This window comes from Peromyscus maniculatus, chromosome 15 (assembly GCF_049852395.1).
Source record: "Peromyscus maniculatus bairdii isolate BWxNUB_F1_BW_parent chromosome 15, HU_Pman_BW_mat_3.1, whole genome shotgun sequence".
NCBI lineage: Eukaryota > Metazoa > Chordata > Mammalia > Rodentia > Cricetidae > Peromyscus > Peromyscus maniculatus.
Window position 1 is genome coordinate 68,265,120 of NC_134866.1, and position 12,251 is coordinate 68,277,370.

General features: G+C 40.3%; 1 protein-coding gene across 4 annotated transcripts in view; it reads right to left on the bottom strand.

The window, feature by feature from the left end:
• Vcan (versican) overlaps positions 1 to 12,251 on the bottom strand; it is a 98,553-nt gene that overhangs the window by 15,724 nt on the left and 70,578 nt on the right. For all 4 annotated transcript variants that reach the window (XM_006980466.4, XM_015998969.3, XM_076552037.1 and 1 more), the window contains 2 exons: positions 10,824 to 10,982; positions 9,554 to 9,636 (listed from right to left, as the gene is read on the bottom strand). In XM_006980466.4, coding sequence (XP_006980528.1) covers positions 9,554 to 9,636; positions 10,824 to 10,982 — 242 coding nt within the window. The remainder of the gene's footprint in view (positions 1 to 9,553; positions 9,637 to 10,823; positions 10,983 to 12,251) is intronic.

Genomic DNA, 12,251 nt, shown 5'->3' on the forward strand with positions numbered 1-12,251 from the left:
GACTGATAAATGCACCAATGCTCAAAAATGAAACACCTGCTGTGTGAATCTGAAAACGTATGTTCTGAAAATATCATACCTGTACTACAAGCTGAATTCTCTGTGCCTGGGACCCACGATACCACTACTGAACTCTGAGAGCTACAAACAAAATCCTAATATAGCCCATACCACCAAGGACAAGCAGATTATTACCAAAGAATACAAGCAAATTCTGTATGTAAAACACTTTTTGAAGAGGGTGGGTACTTCCCTACAACTCTCTCTCTCTCTCTCTCTCTCTCTCTCTCTCTCTCTCTCTCTCTCTCTCTCTCTCTCTCTCTCGCACATGCACACACACACACACACACACACACATGCACATACATATCACTTTTGTAAGAGGCTGGGTACCTACTTACAACACACACACACTCACACACTCACGTAGATGCACACACACTGATAAGTAGTTAGCTTTTCACTAGGTAACCTCTAGAGTCAATGTCGGTCTTTCTGAACACAAGGCAAATGGTTATCTGAGAAAAAGGCACAGGGACCTCCTATTACAAAAATCAAAACATTTGGTACCATTCAAATGCCTTCCCTCCTGGATAGCTCTGGTACACAATAGGCATTTGTTTGTAGTCTGCAGGGGTCACATTTAACTGTTCTGCTTGAAGGAGGCAAATGCCTTCCCTACAAGGTAGGTATACCCTCTTTTGATCCACGCACTCTGGTCTGGGTCATGATTTATTTATGTTTCACTGGGGGTTATGGTTTTCCTGTTATCATTTAGCTGGACCCACAACTCAAAAAGAAAAGAGCAGCTTTGTTTCGGAGCAGAAAGAGGCATTTGTCTGGGTGTTGCTGCCCACTGGAAGCCTGCAGTTGGATTCCACCAAACTGAATACGCTGAAGGGAAGGAAAATTAACTTGGGGTCTCCAGATAGCTGTTAAAGTGGCAATGTGCCCATTCTTTTCCTAGCTGGCGAAGTTCCGTGCAGGAGAGACAATCTGGCCCCTTTGAGTACAGCACTAATCTTGCGAAATGTGTGAGTTCACTGCCTGACAAAGCAGCAATTATCCACAGCATTTGCAGAGGGATGTAAGTGACTCCCACGGTGAGACCACTGTGAGACAGGGGCCCCAGGCAGAGCCCATGGAGCAACATGCACTTAATCCATGCAAAGCACTGTGCCAGGGGGCTCCTCCTCCGCTCAAGCTTGTTTGCACAAGTCGTCAGTCATGAAATGCTAAGGAATTAAATGCCGGAGAAAGTGCCAAAGCCACTCAGCTTCTTTCTCTTTGCTTTTTCCATGGTTATGCATTGCCTTAAAGTAATTAGCAGTTAAATTTAAACATGTGCGTGTGATTCCAAAGTTTCCTGTGGCCGTGCTGGAAAGGGGACGCCTGCATTCATTAAGTTTTCTTCACTTGCCGGACAAACTTGTCAATTACAAGTTGATTTTCCAGTGGTGGCAAACCCTGGATTTCAGCGATTTAAACCATCATTAAACATCTGAGCACCAAGAACAAAAGGTATAGACATGAGTTCTATGCCCTAGAACCACACTATGACTCATAATATCCTGCATGTAAGTTCAGAAGAAACATCTGTTGATTCAAATCAAATTAAACCACAACAGAAGTAAAATTTTTCATTAACAATGTCGTGGTCTTTGGTAGAAAGAAATCTACAGTCTTCTACTCATGACTAATACGTTAAAGGCTGAAGAGAGAGCATATGTTTTTCTTGGCTTTTGGGTTAATATAATGAAGCCTGCAAAGTTTAACATAATTAAATTAATATTGACATGCAGTGTGACTTGTTCACAAAGATGTGGCATTTGGCTTGGAGCTAAAACCACATCACAGATGAAGCATGCACAAATATCTTTTTTAAAAGCCTTCTAAGGCTTCCTAGTTGAATATATCAAACTCAAAGATTCTTTTGTAGGAGAACAGAATTTTAAAAATATTTTTATATTTCACTGACACACAATAACGTATGTTTTAACATACAGTATAATATTTCAATACATGGAAACAACATGAAATAATCCCATTAGAGTACCTGATCACCTCAAACATTTATTATCTCTTTGTGGGAAAACTCAAAATTCTCTCTACTTGTTACTTTGAAAAATATTGTTTGAAAAACATATATATATATATATATAATTAAAACTTATAGATATTATTTAAAAAAACATATATATGTATATATGAGGATTTTATTTGGGATCATCTTCTGTCAAATCATATACAACCGTTTCTTGTGGTTAGAAACCTATGAACAAGTCCAGCAAACATCTCTGAATTAGCTGGCATTCCCAGTTCCCTTTTGTTGCCCATGACATGCAGGAGACAAAGGACAGAACCTTTGGTGTTTGTGACAGGACAGTAATGGCACATTACTGCGGAAGAAAGGGTAATGGTTTATTGTCTGTGATTTCTTACCACCTTTCTCTGTTCCTTTAGAATGTCTCTCTAGGTTATAGACTATTTTTGTATTATTTCTATTCATTTCAAAGCTATTTTTCCCCACAATGCACTGTTTGTCAGACTTATATGTCTATTTTATGAAAAAAGGGAAAGGATCTCTAGATGCAAAGGCAAGCCCGCACCAATGTGGCTCTTTATGTGTCACAACTCTAGTAACAGGTTGGTGAAGAAGGGAGCGGATTCATCAGAATTCATGTTAGCATGACAATACTAATTACACTTACTAAAATAGGGAAGGAGATTCAGTCATTGCTCAGAAGTACTTTAAGTGGATTTTCCATAAAATAGCAATTAAAATTAACTATACTATTAGTTAACCTATTTTAGTCTACAACACAACTATTAGGTGCAAGCTAAGATGGTTAGAATTAGAAATATGACATTTATAGTCCTATGATTCAGTAAACTTATTCTAGAACTTACTGAGAAACACACAGATTTGAGGAAGACCCCATAACATCCCTGCAGTTGACTGGAGAGTGAAGGGAGAGATCTAGGATGGCTTGTACTTCAGAAGCCAACAGCCTCTGAGGGCTCCACAGAGACTACTGACAAAGCAGGACTGACAGACGTAAACATGTGAAAGCATGTAGAAATTGCCAAAGAATAAAACCAGAGAATTTTTTTTAAATCAAATCTTCCAAAAGCTTCCTAGCTATTGTAGGACAGTGAATTTCCCATCCTTAATTTCTGGACATCGATTCAAAGTGCCATTTCTTTTGAAGTAGTTCCATCCATGTCTCTGATACGTGAATGTAGACATTACTGGGGTTGGGAGCAGACTAACCACAGTGAGGTCAATGCATGCCATGGGGAGTCCCCTTCCCTTATAAGAATATTATTCCTGGGGGGGCGGTCAAAGAGAAATAAATAAATATGGACGCAGCTTTAAATCTAAGGCCCATGGCTTAATTCTCAAGCCTTGTTGAGGGGAGCATTAAATGTAGTGTGCAAGATATTTCAATGTATTGAGATGAACTTAGAGCAAGAGTTGAGAACATGCTTAGCATTGGGGCAAATGTATGGAAATCACAATAATGAGAGGTCATGATTTACTAAAAGATTTGATAAACCTGTCTGCCTCCATCTTGGACTGAGAAGTTATCTTTTACCAAAAACAAACTAGGTTTATTTTGTTTGTGATTAAATCTTGGTTTCTCAAGGACTGGGCTGTGCCTCACCTATAACCTTAACTACAAATGATTCTGTACTGCCTGTTTCAGGAATGGACAACCATGCTGTTGTTTCCAAAAGTTATGATGGCCACCTTGTTATGACCACCTTGCAGCCATGCCTCTGTTTCAGGAGGCTGCTATGACCAACTTGTTGTGCTTACGTTCTGCTTCTGCAACTCCACTTATTTGCCTGCCAAGTTTCCCATTTGGAAAGCCCCTACTCCTGAGTTATAAAAAGCCTTATCTTCATCATGTCCAGTGCTGATCTCTCGAACCCTGCCTTAGTGAGAGGCAGCCCATGTGCATGAATAAATAAGCTTGCTTTAATCAGTTTGGCCATGGATTTACTCTCGGTGGTCTTTCTCCTCAAATCTATGAGATCAACAGATTGTATCTTAAAATATAGCAAATGGAAGTAGTGTGCTTTGTCTGCAGTGCTGATAGAATTTTATAGTGAAAGCAAAGGGAAGACACCGAATGAAGAATCTTAAGAAAGGAATAATAGCTCTAAACAGGGTAACTCCATCAAACTGCTCACCTCAGGGTCCAGGGCACCCCACAGAAGAAGAGATAGAAAAAGTATAAGGGCCAGAGGGGATGGAGGACACCACGAGAACAAAGCCTTCTAAATAAACATGATCAGGACATGTATGAACTCAGAGAGAGACTGAGGCAGCATGCATAGGAACTGAATGGGTCTTCACTAGATGGGGGGGGGTTCTAGAGCTAAAAGGAGAAATGGACACATGTTCCATCCCTAACACGGAAGCTATATCCTATTGAAAACTACTTGAGAATGGAAATTTAGTTTGCTCCAAGGGAGTCTTGCTGGGAAACAAACTACTCTTAAGGGCAGGCTGCATGCCCAGCAGTAGACGGTCAACAGAAAATAAACCCAACAGCATCTTTGGAGGTTCTTTGTCTCATAATATCATGTCAGGACTCCTTCTCCTCCTCCTCCTCCTCTTCCTTCCTTCCTTGCTTCCTTCCTTCCTTCCTTTTTTCCTTCCTTCCTTCCTTCCTTCCTTCCTTCCTTCCTTTTTTCCTTCCTTCCTTCTCTCTCTCTCTTTCTCTCTCATTGGTGTTGTTTAAATTTCTTATTTTTCTTTTTCTTCTCTCTTCTTACCCTACAAGTCCTTTGCATATCTAGTATAGCTTCCAATTTAGTATTTTTATGAGATTCCTGAGTGTGAAAATTACTGGGTCTCTGTTTCTTGTGCCTTCTCTTGGGCTCTTTTCCTTTTGTTTGTTTGTTTTGTCCTAACCCAATGTGTTAGTTTTCATTCTATCTTATATTGTACTTTATTATTATTATCCCAAAGAAGCCTGTTTGTTTTCTAATGAAAGACAGAAAGGGGGCTGGCTCTGGATGGGAGAGGAGGTTGGGAGGAACTGGGAGGAGTAGAGGGAGAGGAAGCTGTAATCAGGATACACTAGGTGAGAAAAAAATCTACCTTCAATGAAAGGGGGAAAAGGAAAGGGAGGTATAAAAAGAGTTCAGTGTCCAGGGAGAGGGAATATCAGTGGCAGCAGAGAAAACACTTGAGACAAACCGTTCATTTAACAATTGGTGCAAGGAACAACCTCAAAGTCAGCTAACAGCATAAATGCCTAATAAGAAAAGTTTGTCCACATTCTCTGGCTTTAATGCATGCTTAACTTGGAGAATTTAACTTAGTGGCTTTGAACACATAACTAAGGTGACCAGGAAAGGGATTCATAGCCCAAGTCAGTATTTCTGATAGAACACTGGGTGTACGGTGTTGTCAGATGTACTGAAGGTGAAGAGCAACTGACCAGGAAAAAGCCAAGAAACAAGAGGAAAGCCGGAATGTGTTGAGAAAAATAATGACAAAAACATAAATTGCAAGAGATGGTTGGATACTATTGTATTCAGAACTATACTTTGTGAAATTCATTGGGCAAATACCCCCAAAAATAATGAAAAGATTTCTCAACTGTAACATAACCAAGAGTTTGGCTTTCTATCAATATTATTAACATTTTATTACAGAGGCCAATAAATTGTAAAGATTAATCAAAATCTGAGGAATACAGGCAATTCTGATGACTTAGCCAAATGGCATCACTAATTTAGCACAGGCCCATGAATTGAATTAGTCTAACTATGAAGTACAATCATGTTAAATATGATACGATTATACTATGAATTTATTGGAAACAAAGTTTAGTTACTTCAATAAATGAAATCACTGACACTGAGATCTAATTAAAGCTTTTTCCCCCATGGATTATATTGATTATTCTCAGATACCGAATAGCAAAAGATAGCATCAGGTAAATAGCAAATATTTTTCTGTTCCTTTTGCTACCACTCTACCTCCCAAGATGGATAACTCTAATAACAGTCAAACAAGAAAATTGTGAGGGAGTGGAAGAGGAGAGAAAGCAGTCTAATACAGAAACGAGGTCTCTAAAATTACACATGGCCAATTCCCTTTCCCCAAGTGTAAGCAGGCACTGTTTTTTCAGATGAAGACTTGGGCACTACAAGGGACATGTTCAAAAGCAGAAAGCCTTGGAATAAACAGTGAAACAAAGGGAAGCTATTTTAGCCAGTGCCTGCATGGAGATGGGGGACTATGCAGAGATCTAGGACGGAGTTCAGGAGACACCTAGGCTGTCTCAGAAAGGATGAGGACAGAGGGAAGGGTGGATCTGAAGGAGAAAAGTGGGCCAGAGATCAGTCAAATGTGGACAGGCTGGTGGGCAGCTGTGTTCTTCTGTTCCCAGAAGTTCAAAGTTAGGGGACACTCCTTAACATGTTTTTATTTGTTTGACACAAAGACTGGATTTAGAAGAAACCACGGGTGTATCAGTTTGTTCTGGATGTACTTTTGTCATTTCTTTGATAAACCTTGCTTGTTTACATGATTTATTTTAGTCAAGGCTTGGTCCTAAGACTTTAATAATATGTGTGAATTATTGAGACTATAGCTCCAGTTGATATTCTGTGGTTATTGTGTTACATTATTCTGTCTTCCCTTAAAAATATCCCAAACAGATATTTCTCCATTGAAAAAAGTGCAGTGCTCACTATTTTGCTGAATTTAGAGTCAATCTTGAGTGTAGAAATGATAATTAGATTAACTTTAGAAGATGTTTCTGCCTACATGAAAAATGTAAGGGCACAGACGGGGCAGAAGGATCACCAGAGAGAGAAGAAAGGAAGACAGTTGCAAACTATTATCTTCTTATCATGGCGAAGCCATTGAAAATATGATCTCACAGCAGCTACGTTTGCCTACACTGGGCCTTCACAAGACTGGGCCTGTCAACAGGCATGCGCACATTCAGGAGGGACTCCAGGCTCTATCCCTCCCTGGTGAAGAGTTGGCCACTGATGGCTTCAGGGGAAGACATAGTCATTGTCTTCAGATGTGTACCCGGTGGTGATCACATCAGGTTCCAATGCATAGCTCTAAACCCAAGGTCACACAGGCCACTCTAGTGAAACTCAATGGGACACAAAACAGGACAAAAAGATGTGAATGCGGGAAAGGGATTTGTAGAGAGGAGAGAAGATGACAGGAGAGAGGGGGAGAGAAGAAAGGATGAGAGTAAGACTGATGAGAATGCACTACAGCTTTATATACATATATGAAATTGTCAAAGGACATCTAATAAATAAAAACAAAAATAACCAACACAAACAAAAGTGACTTGATTTGCTTTCTTGTGGAGTAGGAAAAAAATGGTATTGCAAGCTCACCTGTATGTCACACATATGTCAGAGAAGGTACATTCCCTAAGGTATTTTTAATACTCCATATAGTTGCCAGAAAAAGGTCAATCTGGTCTTATTGAGCTAGCTTACAGGGCTCAGTGATATAGGCTTTATTCTAGATGTGACAGGAAATCAAAACGGGGATGGGGAGGGAAGTAGGGGCCCAGATCTACAAGACACATGTAGTACCAAGCCAACTTGACCAATTGAGCCGTGAGCATTCGGTTTCTGTTCTAAAGAGCAGCTCACAAGGAACTACACCTCTCCCTAAAGTGTGAGAAGGGAAGACTCGCAGTAGTTAGACTTGAGCAGAAACTATTGTAGGACTCCGGTTATTGTACCAGACTTCAATAAGGGGAAGCAGTAAAAGCCTGATGCCTGTTCCAGCTCATCTTGTTATGACTTGGTTCTGAAATGTCCCTCAGCAGCCCACGGTTTGACTGCTTGCTAGTCAGCAGTGTTATTATCTGGATGGAGTTGGGGAGCCTCTAGGAAGTGGGACCTACCTGGCAGAGTGGATGTTTAGAGTTGGGACTTGGAAGGCTATTGATTGCCTGGTTCCTGAGTCCAGTCACTCTCTGCTTCCTCAGCTGCCATGTTGTAAGGATCCATCAAGCTCCTTCCATTATCAGCTATTCTATATTGCCCTCCTTGCACAGTACAAGAAATCTTCCCTCCCTGAAGTTTTTTCTATCATGTATTTCCATCTCAGGGAAACCAAATTATCTTGCCAAAAGCCTCTTTATGATCTTCAATGACAAGTAGTGCTAATTTCCCAGACACAATGATGACAGAGAGGGAGCCAGCTGAGCTTTATTTTACTCAAATAAAAATCATAATAAATTACGCTGTTTAAGCACAGCCAGAAGGGACGAGCCGAAAGAAACATTCACTGTGGACACAGTCCTGAGATCAGGTACAGGCCTCATAACAGCAGTTTGGGGACTCTGGACAAAGAACTCAACTAACTGCTGAACTCATTGGATATCTAGACCCGGATGTGTGGGGAGCCTAAGAGTCCAGAGAAGAGTCCCTGGATGGAGCAGATCTTCCAGAAGTAGACAAGAGTTCGGGACTGAATCCACAATGACCCCCCTCCTTTTGCCAAACACAAATCCAGGTGACTGGCAGGTAGTAAATAAAATTTAATCATTTAAGTAACTCATATACAAGAGCTTAAACCTAAAACTTAAAAATTACCTATAGTTTTTCCTGTTATCAATTTTAGAACTTAATTTACACTTACTGTCCAGCTGAGTGGATCTCAATGCTGATGGCATTTCATGAACACCGGGGAATTGCCCCAGAACCACAGCTGCTGGAGGTTTTGCTAGAATACATCTGGACTAAGGCCTGGGAAAAGGTGTTTAATTATTCTCCCCAAGTGACTGTTATGAACAGTGGCACCAAGTGCGTCCAGCGTAGCAAATCATAGCTGGGCGAGTATTAAAACACTGGGTCTCTTGTCCATTCAGTTTAAGAACTTACTGCACTACATACTGAGCGGCAGGCCAGTCTGGCCTACATAGTGAACCCCTTCCTAAAAACCAAAACAAACAAAACAAGAAAAAGCAAACAAAAACAAAACAAAACAAAACAAGTACAGTTTAAGCAGAGTTGTAGCCAGAATTTCCAAGTCATATTTCTTACGTTAAGAAACAGAAATAAATAAGACATAAATAAAGGCTCTTCAGCAGTACTGAAATGGAAGGAGATTTACAACACTGTAAAACTTCCTTACATTAAAAATCAAACTGTTTTCCTACATAAAAATGAGCCTTGCTTTATAGTGGGATTTCACTGCAATTGTGTAAGAAGAAAAAAGTACTTGTAAAAGACTGTCTGGCCTCTCTCACATTTATTCTTTCCCTTTTTGCTTCAAAGCTAAAAAAGCAAAGCTAGCCATCTGGAAGGATGGGGCAGCACAGCTTTTATTGTCTAGCTGTCCCTTTCCGCAGAGTCTGCTCTACTGTCCTTGAAGAGTGCCACAGCTCTGGGAGAGGGCCCTGGTGGCTGGATGAGTTAGCTGAGGCCCCATACTTCCTTACTTGCTTCACAGAGTGATGCTAGCCAGCCCATTGCTCTCTCTAACATAAAACCCATGCCTGGTACCCTAATGCTTTCATCCTCCTCAGCATCTTACCAGGGCGCTGCCATCAGTCCAGCGGAAGTCGTGTTCAAACATCTTGTCATTGAGGCCTATCCACTGGTAATCATGACCCAAACCTAAAGGACAGAAGGCAGATGTTTTACCGCTGTTCCAAAGCACCACTTCAAAGAAAAATACTTTCAGAGTGAGTTATGGATCCTCTTCTCTCGTTTTTTTACTTAGCTATTCATAAAAATAAAAACTTTCCTAGTTTATTCTTCTTCCACCCAATGAGCACTAAATTAACAAGCACATTTTCAAACACTATGAAAAAATTAATAATATCAGAGGCAGTCATTTCCTTGGAAATTAACCATAACTAAATACTTTTCTATCTTTACTAGATAGAAAGTAATCACTTACTTTTCTTGTTAACCTATGCCATTTTCAAAGATTTAGTAAACCACTGAAATACACTAGATTTTATTATACATTCTCCCTTCTCTTGGAAAAAAATACATCTTTGCTCAAAACAATAAACATGAAGTCCAAGTAGTTCTGAAAAATTACTTTCAAAGGTATTTTCCATGATATAAATCGCTAACTAAAATATCATGCAATAAAGTTCAGTGTACTCTACCCAAATCACAAATTAACAAAACTATTTCAGAAGAATAGAAGGCATCATGAAGATACATTTAATTGAACATCCATGAGCAAAGTATGTGCTATATAAAAACTAGCTGCCCCCCTCTTTCCTGTGAGTTAAGATGTTAGGAGACACTCCCAGTACTTGGTTTTATGAGCTTTCAATCTGTGATCTTGATGGGCAGCTCACTTTCTAAAGTTAGGAGACCATTGGAGGAGAACCAGTGCATACAGAGTTACGATTAGGGTGCTATTCACAACTCTACTGTAATTTGCAGGAAAAATTAATCAACTTTATGCTTCGCTTTGACAACACATAAAAATAGTCAACATAGAAATGGTGGTGATAACTAACCATGATAAGAACTATATTGAGCAACAGGAAATAACCATTCGTGTGAGGGGGAAAATAAAGATCAAATAGCAATTACTCATGATTCAACCTATATGCTACTGTTCCACCTGTCGCTGCTGGAATGCTAAGTAATGACTTCTTGTACCATATCTGAAGGTGTTCTGAAGTGGAGACATAACGTGGGTTATCTTATATAGTTCACGGGTGAGAGACTTCATAAACTGAACAAAGGCACAGAGAACTACTTTAACTGGGATCCACAGAAAGCTAAGATAGTAGAAGGATGAGTGAAGTCCCAAAAAGTTCACATCCGGTACGTACGATTCACAAACATTTGTTCCTCGTGAGACAGGATGCTGGTGAGGTGGGCACCCTGCAGACGACACTCCCTTTCAGCGGCATCCCATGTGCGGCGATGAGCAAAGTATTTGTAGCACTGCCCTTGGAATTTGTGCCAGCCGTAATCACAAGTCTCAGTGTCTGAGAAGAAACAAAGCCAAGATTTATTAGACTTACCTACGTCATTCGAACTTGGCTCCTCAGTTCCTGTGTTGATAGGACACCCAAACTAGTATCTATGCAATGTCCCTGAAGTAAAATGATTCATAAGTTTTGGTCACAGTGACAAAGACATCATTGTAAAGTAACTCCATCGGATCCTGGTCAAGTGGGCAAATATACATCTTTGGACTGGAAAGGCACTAATTGCAATTTCCTTAATTAAAGACAGTTTCAAAGGAGACAAAACCAGCAGAGCAACCAGCTTAAAGCCTCTCAGGCTGCAGAGCGGCTGACTTACTTGTGAAATAGTTGCCACTAATTTCTTCTCAACGCACCTTTTCTAAGCTGATCATTCACTAGTGATGGGACAAAGATTCCCACTAACAGGGTCATGAACACTATATTTGTACAATGACTTAGAAAGTTCTGGAAGAGTTCACTCCCCGGTGAGCTCTCTGGGAGGCCACGGCTCTTGTCATGTAAGATTTATGAAAGGAATAACTATCCTGAGCAGGCAGCTTTGGGGACATTGTTTGGAGTGTGTGCTTTCTTCTCCCCCCCGCCCCAAAAAAACAAGTGGGAAGTTCCAATGCAAAGGCACCAAGTTTCGGAGTTAATTAAAAGTCAAACTACCAAGTCTTTCAATTACCTATGCTGAAATAATTTTGATCTTTGGAAAATATATCTCACAAGTACATTGAAACAGTTCCATGTAAAAACAAACAAAACTGCAGCATTAAACGGAATTTTAGAAACCAACAAGGACCTTCCTGATCTCCAAATAAAATTTACTTTCCCTTTTTTTTTTAACCAATTCATAGATTTAAAAAAAAAAATCAAATTCCAGTGCTTGTTGTATATGCTACCCATGGAACTCAAACCCCTGACTGCGGTCTAATTGATTCCTCGATGCATAGTTTTGAGATTTTTCATCCTGAGAGATTTGATTTTTTCCCCCTGACTTCAGTGTTTCCAGTTACAATTTGCAACGGATGTGGCTCATCTCTGCAAACAGTCACAGGTCCAGTTTAGTCTGCTGTTTGGATGCAGGCAGCCACTGACTTACTGCTTTGGATAACGTGCCCTGGAAGGTTGCCTTGTTATACTGTTTGGACCTCACCATTTCTCAAAGGAGGGACGCATGACACAGCTATGTGATTCAGTGGGAAGTGGCTGGCAGAACCCCAAAGGAAGCCAGTGTTGGTCAGCTGGATGTTAGTTTGCCTTTGGGAAAAGTTCGCTTGCAAG